Raw genomic sequence first — 26,198 nt, forward strand, 5'->3', positions numbered from 1 at the left:
GCATCGGGGCGGTGGCGGCGGCGGCTCCGGGGCAGGGCTGGTGCTGGACCGGGCCCGCAAACACCGCATGCCCGGGCCCGCCGGCCCCATTGGTCCCCGCAGTCACATGCAGGGCGGTGGAGGGGCCGCCCGCACCCGCCTTCCGAGCCTCCCTCCTCCGGGCTGAGCGCAGGGAGCGGCCGCGATCGCAGCATGAGCACCCTCAAGGTCTACAGCACCTCGGTCACCGGCTCCCGGGAGGTGAGCGGGGCGTGGGGCGGCGGTGGGGCAGGGCTGGGCGCCCCGGGGGTCCCTTTGCTGGGTGGTTGTCGCCTCCCCACGCCGGGTGTGCCTTCTGCAGCTTCCCACCGTGCATCACCCGCTGCGTGGTTCCCGTCCGCTTGGGTTTTGGCTCTCTGTGCTGCGCGTCTACCCCCCAAAAAAAAAGGGCTGAGCCCCCTGGCTGGGTGTAGGGTGGGCTGCGGCCCGTAAGGAGCGGTTGCTCTGTTTGCTACTGGCACCCTGGGTGTGTTTTTATCCTTTGAGCTCCTCCCCGGTTCTTGATAACCTCCTTCTTTCACCCCGGGGTTCCCAGATCAAATCCCAACAGAGCGAAGTGACCAGAATCCTCGATGGGAAAAACATCAAGTATGAGCTGGTGGATATCTCCCAGGACAACGCTCTGCGGGAGGAGATGAGGGCAAAGGCAGGCAACCCCAAAGCCATCCCGCCCCAGATCGTCAACGGAGACCACTACTGCGGGGTAAGGCTCCTGCCCTGCCCTGGGGACCGGTACCCTGACAGCTGGGTGCTGTGGAATAATGCTCTGCCCTTGTTTTGGCTCTAAGTGGTGTCCAAATGCCTTCTAAGCGGCATTCCCCGTGAGGCACGCTGACCAGGAGTGGGCTGGGTTAATGGTGGCCTGCAAAAATGGGACCTGTGCTGGGAGTCAGGGACCCCTGGGCAGTGGGGCTGCGGCTGTGGGGCTGGCCCTGCCCTGCCCCGTTATCCTCCCTCCAACTGGCACCAGTTTGGGCTGTGCTGCTTGATGGGAGGGAGCTTGCAGTGCTCGGGCCGCGTGCTTCTTGTTTGCGAGCAACCCCGTGGCTTCTCCCCGCAGGATTACGAGCTCTTTGTGGAAGCGGTGGAACAAAACACCCTGCAGGAATTCCTGAAGCTGGCCTGAGCCCCGGGCTCCCCTCCCGTCCTGGACTCTACCTGCATTCCTGAGCACCCTCATCTCTGACCACATCCAGTTCCAGGTTGTCAGCGCCGTCCTGGCACCATGACCTGTATCCCAGCACAGGGAAACCCACGACCAAAACTCCTCCTCGCAGCTGCCTACGACTCCCTCCTGCCTGACCCCGGAATCATCTCAGAGGGATCCAAAGAAAGTCTGACGCTCGCTGCGCATGGCCTCTGAACAGAGCTGGGCCTGGCTCACTCCGCAGCTTCCAGTGCCTCTGTAAACAGCAAAGCCTCTCGGGCTGTGCGAAGTGCGGCTGTCCCTCAGCCCTCTCCTCTGCAGGGAGAGCTTCTGCTTCAGGAGGGAAGGGCTTAAGGTTGCATGTTACTTCCCACTTCCCCCAGTTGCTGTTACAATTGTAAATCCTGCTGCCTCACTTCCTTTCTTTTCTTCTTTTTTTTTTTTTTTTTTAATCCCAACTGCACAGATTACGGTGACTAACTTTTTTTGTTTTGTTTTAATTTAACGCAGAAATACTGCACAGAGCTGGGTCCGACCGCCCACCACGGAGCGGGCTGGGGCTGAGGCGTAAGGCTCGTGTCCCTTGGCAGGCTGCGTGAGGGGGGATGGATAGGCCCAAAACTGGGACCCCTGCTGCTCCCTCGGTGCCCTCTGCCGCAGCGTGAGGGCTCCCTCGTGAGCATTAATGGCTCAGGGCTGCTCCGGAGCAGCTGCTGCTCCAGCTGTCTTACCTTTCCTTTCTCAGTTGGCTTTTTGCAACCTGGACCAAGTGCATTTTGTTTTCCTGCCAAAAAGCAAGTTTATAACCGGTGTTGTCTTCCGAGATGCTATTAAATGTTACTGTACCTTTTGTGGTGGCACTCGTGGGTTTCTTTTTAAATTGGTTTTTATCTCGACTACAGGTTAAACATCCTCCTCCACAACGATTCCGAGTCAGTTCCAGCTCGGAGGAGCTGAGTCAGTTGTGCTCGCTGCTGCAGCTTGACACAAAGACCGTAACACCTCAGATTGCTGCCGCTAATCAAAGGCTCGAGGGGCTTGTCTGAATCCCCTGCAGTGCAGTAGTGACAGGTACCTCTCCAGCAGCCCTCTCCTGTGTGGGGTAAGAACGACAGCCTGGGGGAGGGACAGCTTCAGACAGACCCAGGGGGACAAAAACGAACCTGTAGCGTAAAAATTCCTGGTGGTTTGTAGACTGGCTGACAGCAGAGGGGCGGTGGAAAAGGCTGCTCTGTAGGAAGGTCCCTGGTACACTCCTGGAGGTGGAAAAAAAGGAAGCTCACTTACAGCTGCGGGGACTGAGTCACTGGTCAGGGTGCTGGTGGTGTTTCCCGTACGAGCAACACATGGCCAAGCTCCAGCTGGAGGGGTCTGGGGAAGGCAGAGCAGTTCCAGGGAGTGCTCAGGGGATCCTGCCCCTTTCTGTAGGTAATTTGGAGTTTACAGAAGTGGAAATTGCAGCTCAATAAATGCCGGGAGCCTTTGATGAGGGCTGGGTGGCAGCATGTGCTGGGCCTCTGCGAAAAGGGAACCTGCCTGCAGGTGCTGCCTTGCGCAGCGGGGGTGTTGTCAGCTGGGAGTCAAGTGGGAACTTGTCGGAGCCGAAATGGGAAGAATGTCTTGGGAAAGGGGCCTGCAGAGCACGGCCCCAGCCCACAGGAGAGGAAGATGCTTTACTCTCAGGTTGAAGAGGGAAGAACCCAAGGGCTTGTGCTCTTCTCCGGTGACACGGTGTCCTGTTGCAGCAGGGAGGGAGGGAGGAAGGAAGGCCAGCAGCTCAGGGCCACGGCGGGCTGGTTCGGTGTAGCCGTGAGCCTCAGCCCCTCTGGAGCTGGGGGCTGTCCAAGGGAAGAAGCCGTTCACGTACAGGAAACCCAGCAGCAGGATCTGGCTGCGCTGGGTCTGGCTCAGTCCCAGCAGTGCAGTGGCCCAAGGCCGTTGCTGGAGACCGTATAACTGAGCCTGGTCCTCTCGGGGTGTAAATGCAGATGAAATCTCGGGGGAGCAGCGGTGTGGAAAGCTGCTACAGAGCCCCTGAGCCCAGCTAGGGCCTGCCCCAGTACCAGCGTAAAGCTGCCAGTCTTCCTGAGCAGGGATCAGCCCGTGTAACCTTCAGCAGAGGTGAGAAACCAGGTCTCTGAGCTGCCAGAAATCCCCTGGGGGAGGTAGGAACCCACCCCCGAGGCAGCAGGAGGCTGAGGCTGCCCTGCGGCACCCCGTGCTGAAGGGAGAGGCCAAAGCAGGAGCCCTCCTCTCCGTCCTGGGTAACGGCGCAATGAAACTGGATCTGGAAGGACAACTCTTGCTCTTGCCAGCCAGGGGGAGGTTAAAACACGGCTCACGGTGCGAGGGCAGCAGCTCTAGGAGCTGTTGTGCTGCGTGCAGCCCTGCCCCTCTCGTGGGAGGGAGTCTCTTCTCCGCAGCAGCAAGGAGGCACCGGGGATCAGGCCGCACTCCTGCAGGCTCCTGGCGTTGTCTGCGTACACCCTCTGGGGAAAGGTGCTGAGGATTTCATACGAGCCGGAGTCTCCACCCCTAGGAAAGAACAGCACAATCTTTCCTATGCACAAGATCCCCCAAGGTTTTGCTGCGATGCTCTGGCTAATCCAGTTGCAGTTACATAAGAGCAGAGGGAGAGGCGGCTTCTGGAGCGCAGGCCAAGCAGAACAAGGCTTCCTGCCCTCGCTGCACGCAGCCAGGCTGTTCCAGGCTCCCCAGCTGCAGGGAGGCCCTAACATCCCAGCAGTGAGCTCATTGTGGGCTCAGACAGAGGCCAGGGCTGTGGCCTGTGACGGGAGGGGAGAGCAAAGGGATCCCCACAGCCATCTGGAAGGGTCCCCAAGGGGATGCGTGAGCCTCTGGGCAGCATTAAGGGCGTTGGGACATGGAGCTGGCTGAGAAAGGGACAGCATTTGCCCAGCAGCTGATCCATCGGCTGGCCTGAAGGCTGTAGCTCAGCTTCTAGTCTGCATCAACACCCTGGGAATGGTGGCGATGGGCCAGTGAGTGCTGCTGAGCAGCTGGAAGGAAGCAAGGGCAGCGATGGACCTGGGCAGGATGGCGATTCTGAGAGGACAAGAGGCATCGCTTCTGCTGCGTCAGCTTCTTGTCAAAGGTGGGTATTAAAAAGGAGCTGGAGTTCCAGGAGTTGGGCCCTGATCCTCGTGGGTCCCTTCCAACTTGGATATTCTGTGATTCTCTGAAATACTCTAAGCTGAAACCCTGGCAACGGTGCTGGAGAGCACATCTGGTGCTGGGAGAAGCCAAAGCAGCAGCAGAGGGTGCCCAGGACCTGGGCTCTGGGACTGAGCCCTTCAGCTCAGTGCAGGCTGCTCTGCTGGAAGCACAGCTCCAGAGCCTTGAGCAGCAGCTGCAAAACCTTCCCTGGGGCGTGATGGAGCGGGGTGGGGAGCAAGGAGGGAGGAAGTTCTCGCCCTACCTGGCACGGGCGAGGTGCTGGCGCAGCTCCCCTATGGTCTCTGAGAACAGCATCCTCACGACGTACGTCTGCTCCCCGCTCTCAGACTTTATGCGGAGAGTGCAGACTTCAGGGGCAGGAGCCCCAGCCTCGTCGGTTGTCTTTAACCTGGAGGTCAGAAAGCCTCCTCAGCTGAGGAGCCAGGGCTCTGCCAGCAGCACAGATCATGAGCTCTTAACGGGCAAAGCCCCTGGTGTGCCGGGGTAATTGAATTGAGGAGGGGGGCTTCTCGTTTAGGAGCATCACTGAGATGAACAAGGCACGGCCTGGCTGGGGGCGAGCAGACTGACCCAGAGACCAAACCACTGCTTTGCTTTCACTGCTGAAACGTGCCTGGAAAAGAGGGTTGCTGACCTTTTTTTGCTTTTTTTATTTTAGATCAAGATTGTCTGGTAAGATCTTTGCCCTACTTTTTTGATTAAAAATAATCTGCTTGGGGTTTTTTCATCAGCTATTTGGGTCTTGTCTTGCCTGGACGACTAGGAGTGGAAAAAGTGCTCTTAGTGTGACCTCCCGCTTGCACATCGGTTTCCTGGAGGGATTCTCCCATCTAGCAAGCAGCTTTTTTGGATGGTTTTAAATATTTAAGCCTTGGCTTGCTGTCAGGAAAAGTATTTTGCTGCAATAAGTAAATAATGCTTTAAACAATAGAAGCTTTTGTTAGAGATGTGAAAGAAGGAAGGTTCTTCCCAAAAGACCAAACTTGGCCTTTTTTTAAAAAAAAATGATTTTCAAGGTATCAGATAAATGAAGAAGTAAATGGACTTGCCCAACAGAACCCCCTGAAAAAACCTGCAGTGACTAAACAGGAGGAAGATGAGAGCGTGGCGAGGTGGGGATGGAGGGGCTGTGCCTGTACCTCTTCAGGGCAGACAGTCGGGGTGTCTCCACCACGATCTCTCTGCTGCTCCACGTCCCACCAGAGCCCTGAAACCAAACCGAGCGTCACCAGCGCCAGAAAAAAAAACCAGGAGCAGGCGCCAAAGTGCCACGTGTGCTCTGGTGGAGCCTCTTTGGGAGGAGAAGGTTACGCAGAGCTGAGAGGCCTGAGGAAGGGGCACGCGATACCGTGCAGGGCGCTGAGCCCAAGGAATCGCTGCCAGCCTCGTCTGGGTGGTGCTGGGGCCCACTCATACCTGCTGCGTTGCTCTGACTGAGTCTTGGATGTTGATTGCTTCTCCTCCAGGGGCTGAGGACTCTGAAAGGTTGTTCAGAAACTGCTTCGAGGAGGGTTTGGGACCTGCCAGAGCAGAAGGGAGATGTGTGTGTGCAGTCCTTTTGATGATTCTCCACCAGAATAGACTGATTTGGTGAAAAGAGACCAGATCAGCCAACAGAGAGAGCTCTAACCTCCCTTAGCTAGGCACAGGCTGGCTCTTGGTCTACCTGGCAGCAGCTTGTCTCGCTTTCTGGCCCACTAAATGTTTGATTATCAATGTAACCAGGGAGTGACTGCAGCCTGTTGAGCTCACGCCTGTGATGTGCAACAGGCAGACTCCTGGTTAGCCCTGCTGTGAACAGAAAAAAACTGAAACTATGACTTTATAGGCTTGGAAATGGTTTTCATTGTGTGAGGGTGTATTTGTAGGAGTGAGTTCATCTTTCTGTGGTGTCACTGGGCAATTCTTTATTTTTTCCCCACTGCATTTGGCTTTCCAGCCAGTGACAGTATCTAACAGGTATTGCTCTGCTTTGCTGCTAGAAACCAGAAGCAAAATGAGCAATGTGAGGCCTGACCTCGAGTCTCATATCCTCTTGTGAAAGTCTGAAGTGGAATCATTCATTCAGAACAGCCAAGATTGGTCTAGCTGGAAGATGTCCCCCTTTATGGGACGAGCTTGTAGGAGAACTGGAGTGTTTGCAAGTTACTCTTGCCCAGGTACACACGGTTCCCTTGACATCCTTTGGTGGTAAGGGTGAAGGTAGAAGCAGCTTGGGCTTTCAGAGAGGTGGGAGCCAGATATGTTTTGGGAAACCTACTGATATTCTAGTCTATCATTCATTGTCTTGTCTCATTCTTTAAGACTTAATGGTGAGAAGACACCATGTGCTGGCTGGCTCCTAGTTTTTGAAGCAATACTGGGGCTACTGGTGCAGGGTTTTGACCCATAAGTGTTGCCTTCTTCTCTGAGACCCCACACCTTCACTTCTTGCCCTGGTAAGGTTTAGATTCTTCTCTTTGGGAGCTCGATTTTCCAGGCAGGTTTAGGAATTTACCTGGGATCTCGTCGGTTTCCTGCACTTTGCTTGATTCCAAATGGCCGACAGCTTGGCCGTGGCCAGGGAAACTCCCTGGAAGGTCTCCCTCCTGAAATACCACATCCCTTTTGTTGGTGACCTGTTGAATTAAGACCGACTGCTGTAAGCAAATCTGGCTGTTGCAGTTCTCACTGTAGCAGAAGACAATACATCTAGAGCTGTAAGCCCCAAATGAAACAGATGTTTCCTTGGAAGCTGCTCCAGCTGCCCAAACTCAGTGAAATGGGCCATTAGCTCCTGGAGGCTAAGAAAGCAAATCCTGCCTGATCCCTCGGGGCCCTAAGGTGGCCCGTGAAGTCGTTCATCCATCTCAACAGGCACCGGACAGCTGCCCCCTTTCCACAAGTTGTAAGAAATGTGCTGGGACTTGATTTTTCCTCTATTTCCACACTTAATCATGCTCTTAGGGCGGGAAGGGATGTGAAACCAGCAGGCTGGAGAGGGATTTACTGTCAGACTTGTATTGCTCTGCCTGATGGTAGAAGAAGCTGCAGTGGGGGCTGACAGGTGGCTCCAAGAAATCAAGGGGTGGAGAGTGCCAGCCTGAGGCCCCCAGCACCGGGGACAGCTGTATAAATAGGGGCAGTCTTCCTGTCTGGGTTAAGATACCGCCCTGTGGTTTCCAGATGTAGTCAGCTATGAAGGTGTTACAAGGAACCACAGACCCGTGAACCTTACACAGACCTTCCTCGCCCATCTGATGTTCTAACCACCCCACCTACCAGCTCGTGCTAGCTGTTTTGGCCTTCCACTTGCTTGCGCAGATGTGCCCTGCTTCCTTCATGGTGGTGGGCAGGTGTGCCACCCCTTTGGCCTGCCTGCTTACGTTTCAGATGCACTTGAAGACCTAATTTAGAGTCCTTTAAAGCTGTCTGAAAATGTGACCTTAGCTCTTTGCTATTTCTGAGAAATTAAAAAAAAAAAAAAGAAGACCAAAAAGAACCTCAGGTGGCTAAATGTATTTAAGTTATGGCAAAATAAACTCTCCCTACAACCTCCTTGAGAGACGCTTGTTCAATTTGTTTTTAAAGGCTCTTGCAGGTGAACTAGTTGAGGTTTTTTTGTTGTTGCACAGCTCTTCAGATGCTGCATATGCTACTTCTCTTCTGCAAAGCCTTGTTATGTTCTCAGAAGCCTTGATCAGAGCCAAGATTCACCGAGACACAGAAACCGGTCCTGATGCAGAAATGCTCACTTCCTCTAACGGCTCAGACAGGTGTGTTCCTAGCCACCCGCTCCCCAAGACACACATGCAGAGAACTTAGCTGCTTGCATGCTGTGTTTAGAAGCCTTAAACTCAGTTTGTTGTGTGAAACATCCAGAAGATTGGTGAAAGTGAAAGAAATTGGAACCGTTTTCTTAGGAAGCAGACCAATTTCTTTCAAAAACGTGATGAGAACAGGGCTTTGCACTCCGTACCTGAAAAGGGATGCCATCAGGGTAGCGCATCTGCAACTCTGAAGGGAAATAGCCATCCATAATATCCTGCAGGCATTGCTGAAATAAAACGAGAGCTCGTGGTCATACCTCAGATTTTCTCATTATCTGATGACTAATATTTACATCCTGGGCTGCTCCTGTTTGTGTTGTTACTGCTCTGCAAAATGTCTGCGCCTACGACCCAGATTGTTCATCTCTTAATAAAGTGTGACACAGTTGCATACTAGACTGGTATGCAGGTAGGAACACGGGTGAGAGGCTGGAGGTCTCTGTAGCTGCTCATTTTTAGGATGAGCTCTCACACCCTCTTCTTACGTATTCCCTTTCCTGAGACTTAGGCTTAGAGTCACCCTGCTATGATTCATTAATTCCTCTGCAACCATTTCCATACCTGTGTTGATGGTTCCTCGTAGGACCGAAAGGGGCCATTGAACATGATGATCCCATTCTGATACAGCGTAAGAGGGAGGGGTTCCTGCTGCCTCAGCCGGGCACCCTGAGGCGTGTGCTCAATTTGAGAAATGCCTTCTCCAGCCAGCACGTTCAAATCCTTCACATTTTCCAAGATTAAATCAAAATCAATCTCACGTTTGGAAACAACTGCCTCACCTGTGGCAGAAGGAGCAGAGTTACAGAGGGAAGGAGATGCCAGTGAAATCACTTTCACCTCTGGGTGGACGTGTGACTTGCCTTTGAGTGCTAACATACTGGGGCTGCCAGTGCTGCCTCCATTTTTCACCTTTCATACCTTTTGCAAAGCGTGGTGCAACAATCCTGCCGTGGTATGGGGCTGCCAGGTTTACATGGGCGTGTGCAAAACCACAAAGGCACAGTAGCAGAGAAACAACCCTCTTGCCTACAAGTTAGTTTAACTCTGCTGCTAACGAAGGTGCAGCCAGCTGTTTAGCAATCACATTCAGCAGCGATTTCATAAGTGTTGTCCTTTAATTGTGATGCTACAAAAAGCATGGAGGGAAGAACTAGGTGTCTAGGCTGGATAAATGGAATAGGGCAGACTCGATGAAAAAATGTCAGTGTAAACACAGCTGGCTGCATGCTCCCAGTCACCAGCAGATTTCCCCCTCTAAAGCAGATTTCTCTCCTGCTGGGAGGCTGCTGAAGATGTTTATTTGAGTGTTTGAGGAGGGCGGCAGGGTAAAGTGGTAGAAGCGTTATAATGGACAGGAGAATGAGATAAGAAGAGGAAACGAAAGGCAGAGGGTATGGCCTTCGTTTTTCTGTTCTGCTTTTCTAAGATCTGAGAAAGGTGAGGGAAAAAAGCTGCCTTAACTAAGAGAGGGGAAATGCTCCCGTAAAAAGGGTAAGTAAACTGAAAATCATGAAAACATTTCTACTGCTTTCCCAGTCTGCATCCAAGGGAGGGATGGCTTAGTTAGCTAATATTTGCGCAGCAGTTAGGAAGCAGTATTGGCTGTATAGCCCAAGTATTTTTCTATTTTGTTTTTTCTCTGTTACCACTTCCTAAGAAGCCTCTGCCAAATATGCTTGGACCCTACACAGCACAATCAGGTCCCAATTAAACCACTCACATAGGGGCTGGGAGGAAAGGCAAACAATACTCTCTGATGGAGCCAGACAATATGGCTAAGTTGCTACAGCTACATATATACAAAGCATCTGATTCCATTTTCCACCCATTTTACGTCAGTGTTATTAGAGCAATCAAGCTTCAAACGTTTAGCATATGTGAACTCTCCAGGAAGCAGCTGCTGCGAGGGTATTCTTCCAAATGGCTGAGCCACCAGGTTCTCTCCTCCTTCCTCAGATGGGGCTTGTAAAATATGGGTATATAAAATACCAGGCCTCTGCCTGGCCTAGCTCCTGTTAAATCGTTCCATGTCTCTGTCCCAGAAATGGACTGATGTGAAGACCCAGCACAGGATCTCAAATTCTGATGGTCTGCTTATCTACTCTGAGGAGTATCCTACCTTCTCCAAGCACACAGTGGGAGTTAGGATGGCTCACCATGCTTTACCTGGCTTCCAGAGGCTCTTTGCTGGCAGCTCTTTATCTCTGAGTGATTGTAAATCTTCCAGCTGTTCATGCCTCTCTCCAACCCAGATCAGACCATAGTCATTTAGGAACCGCTGTAAGAGGAAAATATGAGCCAGTGTTGTAGATCAACAGAAAACCAGACCTTCAGAAAACTGGAAATGGAAGCCTGAGAATACTCAGCTGCCATTGTGAGCACCAGAAGCAGAATTGAAAGAGAAAGTTTCTCTGAAGTTTACGTGGCTTTGGCAGACAGATAAACTCTGACAGAATAGAAGTACCAGGCTAAAGGGAGAATGAAACTATCTGTAGTGATACGGTAGTCTCCCAAGTATCTAATAGCTACATAGACTATTTCTGCAGTCCTGGAAATCCAAATGAAGAGGCTTGGAGGAGACTTAAATGTCTGTGTATAAAATAAACATAATAACATACTACCTTGTAGTTCACATCCAACCTGTTCTTTCTTTTCAGAGGGGTGAGGTGAAGATTTGTGACTATCAAAGTGGCAGCTTGAAAAGAACCAAGCAGTCTGGGGCTGCAGCAATCTCAAACCAAAGACAGATGGCTTAGAGCAAGTGAAGCAGGCATCTCACCTCCATCTCCCAGACCTGGGTCTGCAGCTGAAGGCACCTCATTTCCAGATCCTCTGCTGTGGATGAGTCAGGAGCATCTGAAAGGGAAGATTTGTTTTTTCTATGCACAGCCTTAAAGAAGAGCTACAGGTAATGCATGTCCCACAGGGCAGATGCCCCAGCAGTCTGCCTGCACCATAAATGAACTCAAGCCTGTAAGATACAGGAACTGAATGTGAGTTCTGCATGCTGATCCCTGACAACTTGACTCGCGGCACTTTTAGCCTGTTTGTATCTTTCTCAAAAGTACTTATGAATGAGGCTGGTGAAGTTTTATGCTGCAGGAAGCTGATGTGAGCAGTGCTGTTCACAATTATACAATGAGAATTGCTTGGCTTAGTCATAAGAAACTTCTCCGAACATCAGCAGATGTCCACTAAAGCTGGGTCCAGAAACCTAGGCTTAATAGCTGGAACAATGTACGATGAGGTACAAAAGGTGTTTGTGGTTTGATAGGCGTATGTTTCTCTGCTCAGGAAATAGAGAATTCACCACAGCTTGGTGCTAATAAGATAGCTCAGCCATCGTAGGAAATATATCTGGGATCAGCTGGAAAGTTACTGGATTCCAAGGAAGAACTCCAGTGACTCACTCAAAGCTGGGCTCAATTTAGAGGTAGGCTGCCTTACAGGACAAGTGAGCCTGGACCTGCAACTGCAAGCAGATTTTTGGTTTTGCTTAGCTGTGAGTTGTCTTTTTTTTTTTTCTTCCCAGCCTGTTTGAACTCTGCAGTGGTTACTGTTTTTTTTTTCTTTTTTTTTTTTCCCTTACCATCCTCAGGTACCTTTGTGGTTGTTTTTTTTTACTCATGGAAACTTAGTAAGCCATAGAAAATAGGTCAGGAAATAATGTTTGCACTGCACCAGAAAAGCAGAGTAACTGATGAAGTGAGAATCTACCTTGGCAAACAGCACCACGTGTGTAACTGATCTCGCTCGCTGAAGAGGCTCTTGGGCTTTTAAGGCAAGGATGGCTCAGAGGGAAGGTCTCCAAGCCTGTTCTGGTGCAGTACCAGGAGACCTGTAACTCTCCCACAGCTGCCAAGGGTAGAAGATTTTTTTTTTACCTTCTCCTTTCTGAAGAGTCTTCATTTTCTCTTCAAGTTCAGCAATCCTCCTGTCCTTCAGGACCAGAATGAATAATGACCTTGTTAAGCTCCTCTGCTTTCAGGATCTTGAGGCAGTCTGCATAATTAGGCCTGGCTGGGTGAGTCAGTGCTGCACATACTCTCTCAGATGGGCAAAATCAGGGTTAGAAAGGCTGTATCGCCTCACAAATGTCTTCATCAGGCTCAACCGAGGGCTGGGATATAACACAGTGGTTCAAAACTAGGTAAGGGGCATTGAGAACCTATTTTCCTCGCCACCATCTGCATAAGAGATGTGGTCTCGTGTCTCCCTGCTTGGGCACAGCTGGTACTCTGAGCTGTAAGTGGCTGATCTAGAGCCAAACCAGCATCTTAGTAACCTCTTCTTTCTAAAAACAAATAACAAAAAACAAAACACCCACCCACCCCCCAAAAGAAAACCAACAAAAAACCAAACCACCAACAAAAAACCACAGCTATGTATTCTGAACTGCAGCATTACAAAGAGGCCTGTTTGAAGGCGACTTCACTCTCTAAGCAAAGGGAAGGAAAGAAAGGTCCGAAGTCAAACAGATAATGATATTAGTGGAAGGATGCAGCGAGTCATTAATTCTTAAAGTTACAGCAGGGTCAGCACAGCAAGGACTGTTCAGTCTCAATGTCAAGGACTGATATGACTGCTCTGTTGCTTTGCAGAGGATTATTTGTCTAATGAACAGAGCAGGCTATGTCTGAGCAAGTGCATCACTACCTTGGCTTGAACAGTTAGAGCAGGACGCAGAACAGGCCTGGTAAAAGCCAGGGCTTTTACCTTCAGCTGGATTTCTTGTGCTTGTTTATCTATTTTTTGCTCCAACAGGCTGATTTTTTGCATTATGGATGATGTGAGGTCCATGTCAGTGGGAGCTGCACCTGAAAGCACAAACACAGCACGTTACCTCTCTAAAAGGGCAATTGGTCTGCACCACAGGGGACCCCATCCGACAACTCCAGTTCTGCCACAGCAGGTAGGACAAGGGGACCTCTGGTGGGTTCTGGGTGGAAATCCCTTGGGGGGTAGGGGGATGGCTGTATCACTGACAGCGTGCTGTGTGTGAGAGAGGGAGAGCACACAAATTAGCCCTGACCTGGGGTGCTGAGTCCCCAAGACTGTCACTGAGAAGCTGTGATGGCCCGGAACCCCCTAATCATTGAGGGACTTGACCCTGTGTGTTCTTTTCCAGTGTTGTCCCCCTTGAGCAGCAGGGGAGACTGCGTTGCTCTGGGTTCTTTGACTGAGGCGACAGGCTGTCACCTGAGAAGAGGCACAAAGGGCATGGAAGAAAGAAAACAGGTCAGCATTTTGCATGTGACTTCTCCAAAAGGAGGTGAAGAAACATGATGGGAACGAGAAGGGAGCAGAAAGCAGAACAGCCCAAGTCTGTGCACTCTCAAAATAATAAGAGTACGAGGGCACCCGTTATGGCACAGGACCCAAGGGAACACACGATCTCAGCAGCCAAAAGGAGCGATCACAAAACGGGGCTAGCAGAAGGAGACCATGACGCCAACACCGAGCATCCTGTGCTGTGCTGTGGGGCTGAAAGCGGTGCCACCGAGCTGCGCCAACAAAAAGCTCAGCCTGGGAGGAACAGAAGCTGAAACCCTCACTGGCAGGGGAGAGGCGGCTTCTGCTCTGAGATCTAATAGAAGGATGTGACCAAAAATGGAACTGTAAAAGTCGATGAAGCTCTAACATGCACTAGGGGCTGCTGAGGATGTGGAAACCCTTTGTTACTTATCTGATCTTGGACACGTAGGAGAAAGAGACACGATCTCTGCAAAACACGCACGGTGGTTAGAATAGCCTTACCAGAAGACGCAAACAACTTAGCTCTGCCCTTTTTCTAAAAACGAGGAGAGAATATGTGGAATCAAAGGATAAGTTAATTAACCTGGGGGAGATTTGCTCGCCGGGCAAACTTTTTAAACAGGACCGAGCAGGCTGCCCAGCCCGCAGCCCTTTTCCTCACAGCCCACCTTCCCGCTGCAAACTGCGTGCTTCTGGGCAGGGCTTCGTGCACCCAGGGCTCGGCCTGGCCCCGAGCAGCAGCGGCTCGGCTCGGCTCGGCTCGGCTCGGCTCGGGTCCCCCTCAGGGTGCAGCCTCCGCGGCGCTCCCCGGGCCTCCCTCAGCGCCCCGCCGCCATCTTGTGTACCGCGCGTTGCCGCGGCGACGGCGCGCTGCTGCCATTGGCTCGGCGCCGGTCACGTGGGGGCACAGAGGCCGCTCGGGGACTACAAGTCCCGGCATGCACCGCTCCCGCCTCCAACGGACCAGCCCTGCACGTCAGCCCCATTATTTCCATTTTTAAACTTTTTTTTGCTTAGGGGTTTCTTCAACGCTTCGTGGCGCAGCGAAGGGCAGCTGAGCCGACATTTCCTCTACCTAACCCCTTCCTGTGCACCCCTCCCAGTCCACAGACACGGTCTGCATCCTCAAGCTGGCCCATAGGCATCACACACTGCACAAACTTTATGTTTTTTTGGCACAAATTTACCCTGTTTTTGGCTCAAAGCTGGGGGCGGCTGAATAGGCACCTGTGCCTGCAGCCGTGGCTCTTCCAGAGGGCCCTTCACCTGCGTGTCACCATCCCACCGCCATGTCTCTCTGCTCTGTGCAGAGCTCGGCCTCGCTCCCTGGAGAGGAGCCGCCCTTTTTTATGTCACATTTGCTGTCTGCAGACTTCCATTTTGCCGGTTCTGTAATGTGCAAAGTTGAACTAAATAAAGCGAAGGTGTGCTGCTGCACTCAGGCACTGCCGGCACTGGGTGGACTAGGCTCACAACTGCATGGGCTACACAACTGCAAAACCAAGACAAGTGCATTTCACACCCATGCTTGTTACATTTTGTCAGCTTTACGTATTTCAACCTGTATTAAAATAACCCTCTTAGTTTCCTGCTGCTGCAGTCAGACGGGTGCTGGAGCTCAGAGACATTCTGTGAGCAGTGGGGTGTCGGGGCTGGAAGGAAGCCTCATCCCCATGCACTGCCTGGCTCAGACCTCCCTGTCACTGTGTGACCGAAATTCAGAGCAACAGCTTGAGCCCAGCTCCTGTCCTGAGCTGCAGGGGAGGAGGTTTGTTACGAGGTGCGATGTTTGCAAACCCTCCTGGTGCAGCGGGAGGTTTTAACCTGTAACAAGCACTGGCATGGGGCTCATGACAAGAAACCCCCCTGGGGGCAGACCTCAGCCCAGGTTTGTTGTGCTGCAGGCAGCGTTATATGGTGTGGGAAACAGGAGAGCAAGGGGCTCGCTGCCTTTGCTGGAGACAGTGCCTGGAACATCCCACTCAGGGCATCATTCCCACCTGCATCTCCCTCATGTCATCCCATGAACATTCTCCCTTGCAGCATCAGCAGCCTTCCTGGTGCCTTGCCCGAATCGCCATGGGTTGAATTCTAGCTGCCCTTCTGGGTGGCAAGGCATGCTCAGCAGCGGCAGCATAGGGAAGGAAGGTGTGATTGGTGAGATGGGGCCACGGCTGCACTTTAAAGCCTCTGACTGCAATCCCTGTGAGCAGATGAGGAAGCGTCACAGCAAACTGCACTGAGCACCGACCATGCAGCCCCTCCAGCGTGCCCACCTGATCCTCCTGCTTGCCCTGTTCGCTCTCTGCTTGGTAAGAGAAACTCCACAGCCCAGGGGGGCTCAGGCACCCCAAAAGCTGGGGGGCAGCCAGATCGGTTCCTTGGGTGTGGAAGCGATTGGGGGGGGGTTAGCCTTGGGGGTTTAACCAGTTAACTGGTGGGAGAATTTCTGCCTTTAGCAGGAAAACAGCATTATGTTTCCTACTGGAATTTAACCCTGGCTGTCTTACTAGGAGCTTTCCACTGTAGTCTGCAAAGTTTAAATACTACTGTACGTTGCTTTTTTAAGTGATTTTTGTTTAAGGGCGTTGTGTGTATCTATTACCTTGGTACTTCTTAGCTCTCTGCCCTATCTGGCAGCCTCTCTTTTGCATGCTAGCCCCATCCCTCTCCCCATCCCATGCCTCGTTCAGGGATGCTGAGCATAGCTGTGGGGCTGGGGGGATACCAGGCATGGCCATGGAGACTTCTGGCACAACCGTGGGGCTGCGGGGATGCTGGGCACAGATAGAGGGTTCCCTCATCTCCTCTCCCCTCTGTAGGTTGTTTTCTTTCCAGTGAGGAGGAGAGAACCTCATGGCACTGGGGGCTGTCCCCATCCTCAGCATTGTTCCAGCTTCAGAGGGACCCAGTGGGGCTGAGAAACAGCGAAACGCACTGCTGCTTGCTTGCACCAACCCCCCAGAGAAAGCGGTTCTGTACAGCCAGGGCAGGAGAAATTCAAGCAAATGCCCTAATTTGAAGGGAGGGTCTCTTCAGAGAGGGAAGGAAACTGCCCTGAAATTTCCACCCCGGCTGCGTTACCGTTTCACGCAATGACTGCAATGCCACTGCTTGCGACAGCCTGCGGTGCCAAGAGGAAGGGGTTCTCTCCTCCTCATCGCTGGTTCCAGCACGGGGCTTTCCCAGCTCCGTTTCTGTGCCCCATATCCTCCACTGCAGGGTTCGCAGACCCCATGTCCCCAGCCGCTTCTTCAGAGTGGCACAGACAGGAGGAGCCCACCCCCTCACTCCTGCTCCCCAACTCCCAATTTCTAACAGCCCCGGGCTAGAAATGTGGTAATGGCGAGGCGAGGGCTTGTTTTGGGCTTTGTGTTTGGGCTTCTTCATGCATATCTTGCTTCATGCAGAGGGAAAGCCCAGAAGCTGACTGATCTGTGTGCGGCCGGGCAGAGAGGAGACCACGCATCCTGTCTGGCACCGGGGCACCACCTGACGGGTCCCGGGTGGGGATTTCCCCCCGAGGTGCTGAGCCATTCCTGACTGTCCCCTTTTCTCTTCCAGCCCTTCATCCAGGCGCAGGAGAAGGCGGGCAGCGGTGCCCCCAACAACAACAGCACCATGCCTCAGAGCAGCCTGAGCCCGCCGGGCAGCACCCCCGCCATCCTCCTCCTCGCGCTGGGGCTGGCTGCAGCCTTCCTCCCGCAGCTGTCCTGAGTGGGGGCCTCCCTCCCTGCCCTCCCCGTGTCCCCCCATGAAGATGCCCCCAGGACGTTATCCCCCTGCCCCGCCATGCCTGCGGTGCCCCGCCATGGCCGCAGCCTCTGGCAGCCCTGAAGCTGCTTGGCCCTGGAGTGGGAGCGCTGCAAGACTTTGAGAAATAAAATGTGGAGGCTTTGAGGTATGTGTGGAGGCTTTGTGGTATTTCTTTATGGCGTTATTGTGCTGCGGTGGGTGTTTATTTTGATGTTCACACTGAGGCCGGGCTCGCTGAGAGTCCCCACGCCTCGCAGAGGCCTGAGGCGCGGGGCAGGAGCGCAGCGCCCCCCTCAGGCCTGACGGATCCGCCCCCAGGCCGAGTGCTGGCCTATCGCAAGGCGGCCCGCGCCGTGCGGGCCAATGGGACGGCAGGGCTCGTGCTCCTGACCAATCCGGCGCGGCCTGTCCCGGCTATATAAGGGCGGGCCGAGGCGGCGGCCATTTCCTGAGGGTGCTGCGGGTGGTGCCGCACGGTGCGGGCTCTTGGGGCCCGCTGCCGGTGCCTGCTGCGCCCCTATAGAAGCGGTGGGGGAGAGGGATCCGCAGCCCCTTCCCCTTTGCAGCACCTGGAGCCGGACACGCCGTGGTCTCGAGGGGTGCAGTTGTCCCCTCGCTTCTCCCAACCCAGATTTGGGCGCTGCGTGGGGCCCTCAGACACTAGAGGGCACCCAGGGAGCAGGATCGGGCCCCAAGCATGGGGATGGGGGCGAGGGAGCAGCTCCCTGGTGTGGGGGGAGCCGGGCAGCGCCCAACACCAGGACGAGGAAACCAAAGCCAGGCAGGGCTGGCCCCCTGAGGGGCCGTATCTTACACACGTACATAAATACAGTTCAGAGGGGATTGGGGTGGGGAAGGGTCTGCCCTCCAGGGCGTCCCATGGGGTCGGCAGCGTGTCCTGGAGGGCTCCTGGCGATGGAGGTGGTCGCGGGCGTCCTTCACAGCAGCAGCCGGGGCCGAGGGGTGTCCAGGGGGCAGGGGCAGCCCCCCTACAGCTGTGGGGACGCTGCTGGTGTCCCCATCCTGCCCCATGGCACTTCTCGGCACCGGGGTCACGCCGCCCCTCATAGCACCTGTACATCCCAGATCTGCGTGGGTCGCTCCTCGGCCGCATCCCAAATGATGGCGTGGTCCCGGTCGTACGATCGGCCGCCTGCGGAGAGGGGAGGGTTGGGGAGGGCAGGGCAGCTCGGTGCCCCGTTTCCACGGGGTCCCGGCGCCACGGCCTCACCCTTGACGTCGAGGATCATGTCCTCGAACATCTGGCTGCGGATCCGTCCCTGGGCGTCGATGCTCCAGGTCTGACGCGGCATCCGCGTCTCGGACCAGAGCACGGCCTTGGAGCCTTTCGCAGCCGGCCCGATCACCTGCAGGCTCATGGTGGGGGCCACCTGCGGGGACCGGCGGTGGCCACGTCAGCCCCGTCCCCTCCACCCCGTGAGGCTTCGAGCCTGGAGGGGTCCCTGTCAAACGCGGGTGGGGTGGGGTGGGACGCGGGAAAGGCAGGAAAGCAAGCGAGGGGTGGGGATGACTGGGGTGATTATAGCCCTCAGGTGGGGCAGAAATGCCTTCCTGTCTCCAGGGGGAGAGAGAATCAAGGTGTCTTTGGTGGCGTGGCTGAGGTTAGCCCAGGAGAAAGCTGCTGTAAGCCCTAAAAGATCACTCTGGGGTGCGGCACCCGGGTCCCCTCCGGCTCCGCGGCGCGGCTGTCACGCAGCGAGCCCTGACCTGGTTTTTGAGCAGCCCGTCCTCGTAGTACCAGACAGAGCTGCTCTGCTCGCTCAGGCTGGAGACCACCACGCGCCCGGCTTTCATGTCCTCCACATCATCAGGGACAGACAGGTAGAGCTCCAGCTCCTTGCTCCTGATGCGGAAATAAATCCGTCTCTGCCAGGAGAGAAACCAATTTTGTTCGGGTTCTGCACACCGGGGACCCCACAGCACCCAAAACCCGCTCTGTGCCGTGTCCCCGCGGTGCTGGGGTGACGGATGTGGCCCTGGCTTGGCTCTTTGGGCTGTTTTGGGCACGGCAATCCCTGCCACGACGCCGGGATGTTGTGCAAGGCGTTTGTCCCCGGGGAGGGTTTCGCCACGGCGGCGGCCGCTCCCAGGGCAGGGAGCCGGGTGCCAAGGACGGGCTGGCACTGAGGGAGACCCCAAGGTCATGTCCCACTGCCTCATCCAAGTCCCTTGCGTCAGGGCTGGTGACTCGAGCTCCTTGCTAGCCGCCTGCCCCTTGGGGCTGCTTTTGGGGCTCCCTGGGCGCTCACCTGGCGGATGGGGTAGAGGGACCCCACGTGCTGCAGCCCGCTGTACGTCAGCCAGTTGGTGATTTCGGTGCAGTCCAGCAGCCACTGGCGGCCTCGGAAGTCGCCGTGCTCGCACAGCACCCAGCTTTTAGGAAAACCTTGGTCAGCCCGGACACCCCCCGCCACCCAGAGCCCCCCATGCGGGGCAAGGGGAGAATGGGGCCGGGGCTCACTTACATCCCGCCCTTGACCCGCACCGACAGCACGTGGTTGTTGAAGCCCTCCGCCTGGAGGCTCCGCACTTCGCTGTTCAGCTCGATCTCCTTCCCCTCGAAGCACTCCAGCCCGTGCAGGAAGATGGAGGGCTCCGAGAAAAACTGCGGGATGGGGGCAGGAGGTGAGGGGAGAGGGGGGGGCAAGCAGGGGGAGAGAGCACCCGTGGGTGCAGGAGGGATCCGAGGATGGGGAGCCAGCACTGGGGTAGGCACGGGAGGGGAAGGAGGAGGTTCCTGGGGGTTTCTGCCCCAGCAAAGGGAGAATTGTAGGATTATAGGATATCCCCAGTTAGGATATTCTATATCAGGGATCACGGGGACCATTGAGTCCTGGCACCACACGGGGCTACCCAAAAATTCAGAGCAGGGGACCGACACTCACCACCGGGACCTTCTTCAGGGAGCGGATGGTGGCCGAGGACAGGCAGCCCATGGCGCCCAGCGTCGGGTACTCGCCCTCGGACAGCACGTGCTGCTCCCCGGAGAACTCCCGGCCATCGAACAGGATCCAGCTGGCGGAGAGGAGCGTGCCCGGGCTGACGTGGCCACCGTGCCAACTGGGTGTCCCCTGCCCTCCCAGCGAGCCCCCATGGGTGCCAACCCCACTCCCGGTTCTCCCTAGCACCCGTGGGTGGTGGGGCACCCTCTTTGTCCCGGTCCCTATCCTGAGGCAGCGAGTCCCCGGGATGTCCTACCTGCCCCCACGGACCCTGCAGGAGCGGGGCACGAAGCCGTCGGGCAGGGAGCCCTGCTCCTCCTCGAAGGCGAGGTGCTCCCCCAGGAAATCAGGCTCTGAGAAGAGCAGGATCTGGGGAGGGGGGCACACAGGGGCTCGGTGACGGGGGCGATCCCGCAACGGGTGGCATCGCACCGAGGGACGTGTCCCCTCCCCGCGCACCACCCCGTACCTTGGAGACGAAGTGCAGGTTGCGCTCCCCAACCTGGAAGCAAACAGAGCGGGGTTGGCCGGTGTCTCACCCACCCGGGGGCACCCATGGGTGCATGGGGGGGGGGGGGGTGTCTGGGTGCTCTCACCTGCAGGATGGGCTGCGCCGAGGCGATGCGGCAGTCGGCAGCGCCCCAGTCCTCGCAGTTGCGGTACACCCCCTTCTCCAGGACGTACTGCTCGCCCGAAAAGTTGGGGCCCTCGTAGGCCACCCACCTGCCGGGGGGACGCGGGTGCAGGCTCAGGCTCAGGCTCGGCCCCTTTGTCCCCTCTGTCCCCCTCCTGGCCCCCCCCCCCGTGCCCGCACTCACACGCCGCTCAGCACGTGGATGGACTGCGTGACGGTGCCGTAGCCGGCCAGCTGCGTGTCGGGGAGCGCCTCGCTCAGCTCCACGCTGGGGCCCTCCTCGAAGTCCATGGCCTCGAAAAGCACCAGCGCCGGGTCGGAGAAGTCCTGCGGGGACAGAGGAACCCCCCCCCAAGTCCTCGGTTTGTCGTGGAGAAGGGGCTGTGGGTTGGGTGCTCTCCATCCCCGCATCCCCTAACAATAACCCATATGGGGTTAGGGGCCGGTGGGAGCAGCTCTCTGCCCCCAGCCCCCTGCGTGCGATGAGCCTGGGGGCTCTCAGGCCGTGCCCAGATGGGGGACGAGGACAGGACGGGGCGGGCGGCTCCATCCCCACGCGGCGCCCTCACCGTCCGTATGAGCCGTAAGGACACCAGCTCCTTGTTGTAGCCGCCCCACTGCCTCCAGTCGTGGTACTCCCCTTCCTCCAGCAGGTACTGGTGGCCTCGGAAGCCCTCCTTCTCGTAGCCGACCCAGCTGCGTGCAGACACAGGGGCAGTGAGGTCCCCCCACCTCCAGCACGTGTTGGGACACGGGGACATTGCTCCAGTGCCACGGGGACACTGCTCCCGATCATCCCCCAGCCCCGGGAAGCTCCGTCCCCTTCCATCTCTGCCTTCCCACGCCTCTCACCAGCCACCCAGGACACGCAGGGAGCCCAGGGTGGGCAGCGCCAGCCCGGGCAGGTTCCTCAGGTCGTAGATATCTCGGTTGACGGCGGAGCTGCGGCCCTGGAAGCCCGCGTCCTCGTAGATCAGCACCTGCGGCTCGCCGGGACGCTCCACCATGGGGCAGCCCTGGAAGGAGAGGAGCCCCGGTGAGGAGGAGGTGGTGGGGGGAGATATTTGGGATGCAGCCCCCCCGGCAGGCAGCGCTCACCAGCCTGATGGGGTGCAGGGAGCAGATGGCCGGATCCTTCGCTCCCCACGCCTTTAAGTTGGGGTACCCGCCCGGCTCCAGGACGTAGGGGTCGTCGTCGAAGAAGGGCTTGGAGTAAACCAGCCAGCTGGGGAAGAAGCACCCAAAGGCTCGAGGGCGGTCGCCAGCACCCCGGGGTGGCGGCACCCCGGGGTGGCAGCTCCCCGAGCCCAAAGCACCCCGCTCACAGGCCCGAGTGGACGATGATGGAGGAGGCGGCGAGCGCCCGGCCGCCCGCGCGCGTGTCCTCGGCCGAGTCGGTGAACTTCAGCCTGGCGCCCTCGCCGTTCTCCTCCGCAAACAGGCTGATCTCGGGGGTGCGGTAGTCCTAACGGGGGGGGGTGGGGGCGGCATGAGGGGGGACCCCCAGCACCCCTCCCCGATTTTCTGGGTGCTGAGGGAAGGGGCCGTGCAGCTCACCCGCACCACCCTCTTGAAGGAGCCGATGCGGAAGGGGCGGCTGCCGCGGGGCTCCGTGCCCTGCCCGTAGGCTGCCCAGGGGTTGTCGATCTCCACGTCCCCCTCCGCCAGCACGCACTTGCGCCCGTGGAACCGCGGCTTCTCGTACATCACCCACCTGCCAGCGGGGTGGGAGCGGGAGGGGAGCATCCCCCACACGCCCCCGGGCATTTGGTTACCGCCGTGCGCCCGGCCCTGGGTAATGGCAGGGTGCGGGACGCGGCCGGCGCGGCCACCGGGAGCCTCCGGCGGCACAGCGGGGTGGGGACATCAGCCAGCACCGTGGCCACGGTCATTAGCAGCAGCAGGACGGCCACTGATGAACCCCGGGTGGCGACCTGGGGGCCCCCACCCCGGCCACGGGTGGTGCCGGCCCCAGCCCAGCTCTCCCTCCGCGTCCCCGCGCCGCCGCCAGCCCCTACCCGCCGCGGATGACCCTGATGGAGATGGTGTGAGAGAGCTCCCAGGACGTGGCATCGGGGACATCGCCCCAAATCTCCCTCCTGTGTCCCGCGAAGCCGGCCTCGGAGAAGAGGACGATCTGGGAGAGGTGACAGCAGAGGTGCTGCGGCACCGCGCGGCACCGGGACGGCCAGCCCGGCCCTAAGCCGCGTGCCCCGTACCTTGCCGGGTCTCGTGTTGATCTTCTCGAAGCTCTCCTCCTCGTCCTCCTGCTGCCAACGCCCAAGGACAGCGGCCCGTGAGGAGCGCGGGGCGACGTCGCCCACAGCAGCCATCGCCGCAGCTCGAGCCAGCAGCAGCCGCGGCCGCACGTCTGCAGCCTGCGGATCCCTCCCACCGCCCCGAGCAGCCACACCTCGAGCATTCCTGCACCTCCAGGACCGGCCTCTCCGCCCGGACCCTGCCCTCCATCAGCTGGCCCAGTACCTCCCATCACCAGCACCAGTACCTTACCGTCCCAGTGCCCTCCCGTCACCTGTCCCAGTTCCCTCCTGTCCCGGTACCCACCCATCCCAGTACCCTTCCATCACCCATCCCGGTTCCCTCTCATCCCAATACCTCCCCAATACCCTCCTGTCACCCATCCCAGCACCTTCCCATCCCAATCCCTTCCCATCCCAGTACCCTCCCCTTGCACCAGGACCTTTTCCAGCCCGGCCATTCCTCTGGGAATCACCAGCCGTGGGCTGGAGGCAGAGGAAAGCTGCTTGGGGGATTCCAACATGCCACCGAGCCAGACCCCACCACCTCCCGTGTGCCCAGCAGGGCAGAGCACCCCCAGGAGCCATGGGACGAGCATCACTCACCGGCACATCACCGGGACACGTCTCCATGGTGCTCTCCATCTCTTCGGTGACAGGCTGGATGTGACCAGGACTCAGGACTTCCAGCTCGGCCACCTCAGTGCCGTGGTGCTCACCGGGGGGTGAGCTCTGGTCCCGCTGCTCCCTGCAGGGTGGGGTGGTGGCAGGGGCGATGAAGCGGCTGTAGAGCACGCTGTTGTCCAGGCGCGAGTAGGGCTTGGCCTCGTCCACCGCAGCCGCCCGGTGCTCCAGGAAGTCGGAGAGCAGCGCCATGCCCTTCAGGACGTTCCCTCGGAACAGCACGCTCCGCTCCCCCGCCGCCCTGCCCGGCGCCGCTTTGCTTCTCTCCCCTGCTCCCTCCAGCTTGGGTCCCCCCCGCAGCGTGTCCAGCTCCCCGCTGCCACGGCGAGACCCCCGCGACGCCCTCTCCCCGGGGCTCAGGTAGGGGTTCTCGATCTCCTCCTCCTCCTCTTCATCCTCCTCCTCCTCCTCCTTGAGGCTCCTGGAGCTCTCCGGAGGGGGCTCTGCCCGCTGCCCCCCGCCGCCCCTCGCCAGCAGCTCCCGCAGGGCGTCGGGCAGCGAGACGGGGGCGCGCGGGGCCACGCGGTCCTCGTGGATGGGCGGCAGCGCCGCGCAGCGACCCAGCGCCGAGGGCCGGGGCTGGCGAGGAGCCTTGGGCGCCTTCCGCATCTCCGAGGGCTCCATGTTGCGCAGCGTGTCCACGAAGATCTCCATGTCCACCACCAGCTCGGGGTCCTCCTCCGCCGCGTCCTGGGGGCTCTCGGGCAGTGGGGAAGGGGCTGGGGGGTTCTGCGGGGGCTCTGGGGTGCGCTCGGGCTCTGGGGTGCTCTCGGGTTGGGGCTCTGGGGTGCTCTCCGTGGGAGGCTCAGGGGTGGTCTCCGTGGGGGGCTCTGGGATGTTCTCAGGTTGGGGCTCAGGGATGCTCTCCGTGGGGGGCTCAGGGATGCTCTCAGGCCCTTGGACCATTTTTTGGGGGTCCCCTGACACCTCCCCCTCCTCCTTCTCAGCTTCTGCACCCTTTGGAGATGCTCGTGCTTCAGGTAAGGGCTCAGGACCATTGCTCACCTCCAAGGAGAGGTTTTCGGGGGTGCCATCAGCACCCCCAGATCTCTCTGTCCTGGGCGGTGTGGCCAAACCAGTGCCGTCCCCATCCACCGTGCTTCCCTCTCCCACACCAGCCTGATCTGCCTGGCTGCCGACGTCCTCTGGGGGCTGCTGGGCACTGGTTTTACTGGTTTGCTGGTCCTGGGGCCTGTCGCCATCTCTTGACGCCGCGTTCGCTGTCACAGCCTCACCTTGCCTCAAACATTTCTCCCCGGGGGCTCCCCCAGCACCCGAGGCACCCGGCGAGCTTCCCGTGCGTGCCGCGACCTCAGCGGAGCCACCGCCACCCTGCTCGCAGCTCTCCCTCTGCGACGGGGCCGTGGCGGTGCCGGCAGCCTTGTGCACCCCGTTTTGGGTTCTCCTCCCCTCTGCGCCCCCCGGCTTGCTGCCGGCTCCCTCCTTGCCCCCCCGCAGCACCGTGACGTGCCTGGCCCTGGGCTCGGCCGCGCCGGGGCCGCCGCGGGGCGAGCGGTGGCAGGGGGCTGCGGTGGCCGCGGGGCTGGCGGGGAGGAGGGCGCCGTGCATGTAGCTCTCCCGGTGCACGGGGACATCCCGGGGCGCAGCCGTGTTGTTGTCACCCCCCTGCTTCTCGTCCTTCCGCCGGGGTTTCTGAGCGGGCGAGTAGACCTGCGAGAAGACGGGGCCGTGCGCCGTGAAGTCCTTGAGGACGCCGACGGAGGACGAGCAGCTCCGGGGTGCCACCGGGGCCGGCGCGATCGACGTCTTCTCCACGATCTCCCTCTCCCAAGCCTGCAGCAGGAGGGAGACGCGGGAGGGGCTGCCGTCGCGGGCCCCCCCGGCCGCCGTCTGCTCCAGCCGTCGCGACACCAGCGAGACTTTCTGGAAGCGGGACCGGCCCTCGGGTGCCGGCGGTGGTTGCTTCATGCTCAGCTCGGTGCTGGAGGCGAGGCCCCTCGCCTTGCTGGTCCGCAGCGCTGAATCCATGCCGGGGGGGCTGCGGCCCCCGCCACCACGCCTGGGCCCCCGCTGCGGTGCTGGGGCTGTCGGAGCTGTAGGGAGAGGCACCAAAATTCAGACTCTGGGGTACCCGAGCTGAAACCCTTTGTGGGATCCAACCTCGTGCCCACCCCTCTAGACCCTAAGCCACCCTACACATCACTTTTAGGCCATTTTAGGGAGGATCCCGTACGTACAGGAGGTGGCTTTGGCGATGCCAAATGCATCTCAAGCATCTCTCGGGATGCTCACGCCCTCCTGGCACACGCAGGAGGTGTGGGGCACCACCCTCCCCTCTGCCTGCACGTCCCGGCGCTCCTGTGGCCAGCACGCGGGGAGCCGCGCCGCGCCACCGAGGCAGGATGCGGCCAGCCCAGGCCATGCCCCAGGCCGGGCCGTGCCCCGAGCTGCGGGATGAGTCAGGAGGGCGCAGGGCTGCGCCGAGTCAGCAAG

The 26,198-nt window shown here is 58.0% G+C and overlaps 3 protein-coding genes and 1 long non-coding RNA gene across 4 annotated transcripts; 2 read left to right on the forward strand and 2 right to left on the reverse strand.

The window, feature by feature from the left end:
• Positions 1–52: 52 nt before the first annotated feature.
• Positions 53–2,036, forward strand: SH3BGRL3 (SH3 domain binding glutamate rich protein like 3). The gene is given in 4 exon segments (XM_084497277.1): positions 53–131; positions 134–240; positions 575–742; positions 1,100–2,036. Coding segments are annotated over 4 exon segments (405 nt in total). The 5' UTR covers positions 53–67; the 3' UTR covers positions 1,166–2,036.
• UBXN11 (UBX domain protein 11) lies at positions 1,947–14,334 on the reverse strand (the record flags this gene model as incomplete). The annotated part of the gene is made up of 12 exons (XM_084497356.1): positions 1,947–3,721; positions 4,626–4,772; positions 5,524–5,591; positions 5,801–5,904; positions 6,882–7,002; positions 8,343–8,420; positions 8,755–8,972; positions 10,360–10,471; positions 10,973–11,049; positions 12,078–12,132; positions 12,910–13,010; positions 14,118–14,334. Coding segments are annotated over 12 exons (1,473 nt in total), but the record flags the coding sequence as incomplete, so codon positions are not given.
• A 160-nt stretch (positions 14,335–14,494) lies between these two features.
• Positions 14,495–17,353, forward strand: LOC311423366. The gene is made up of 2 exons (XR_014685684.1): positions 14,495–15,761; positions 17,014–17,353. It is a non-coding gene; the product is annotated as an uncharacterized lncRNA (long non-coding RNA).
• A 916-nt stretch (positions 17,354–18,269) lies between these two features.
• CRYBG2 (crystallin beta-gamma domain containing 2) lies at positions 18,270–25,733 on the reverse strand (the record flags this gene model as incomplete). Its single annotated transcript, XM_084496860.1, has 18 exons — positions 18,270–18,358; positions 18,437–18,596; positions 18,934–19,092; positions 19,476–19,599; positions 19,692–19,831; positions 20,112–20,241; positions 20,425–20,537; positions 20,638–20,670; positions 20,765–20,891; positions 20,987–21,129; positions 21,372–21,498; positions 21,655–21,818; positions 21,901–22,027; positions 22,128–22,267; positions 22,360–22,516; positions 22,821–22,939; positions 23,022–23,072; positions 23,667–25,733. The coding sequence occupies 18 exons, from the start codon at positions 25,731–25,733 to the stop codon at positions 18,270–18,272; spliced, it is 4,170 nt and encodes a 1,389-aa protein (XP_084352986.1).
• Positions 25,734–26,198: the final 465 nt, after the last annotated feature.

Source organism: Aythya ferina (assembly GCF_964211825.1).
Source record: "Aythya ferina genome assembly, chromosome: 24".
Classification (NCBI taxonomy): Eukaryota; Metazoa; Chordata; class Aves; order Anseriformes; family Anatidae; genus Aythya; species Aythya ferina.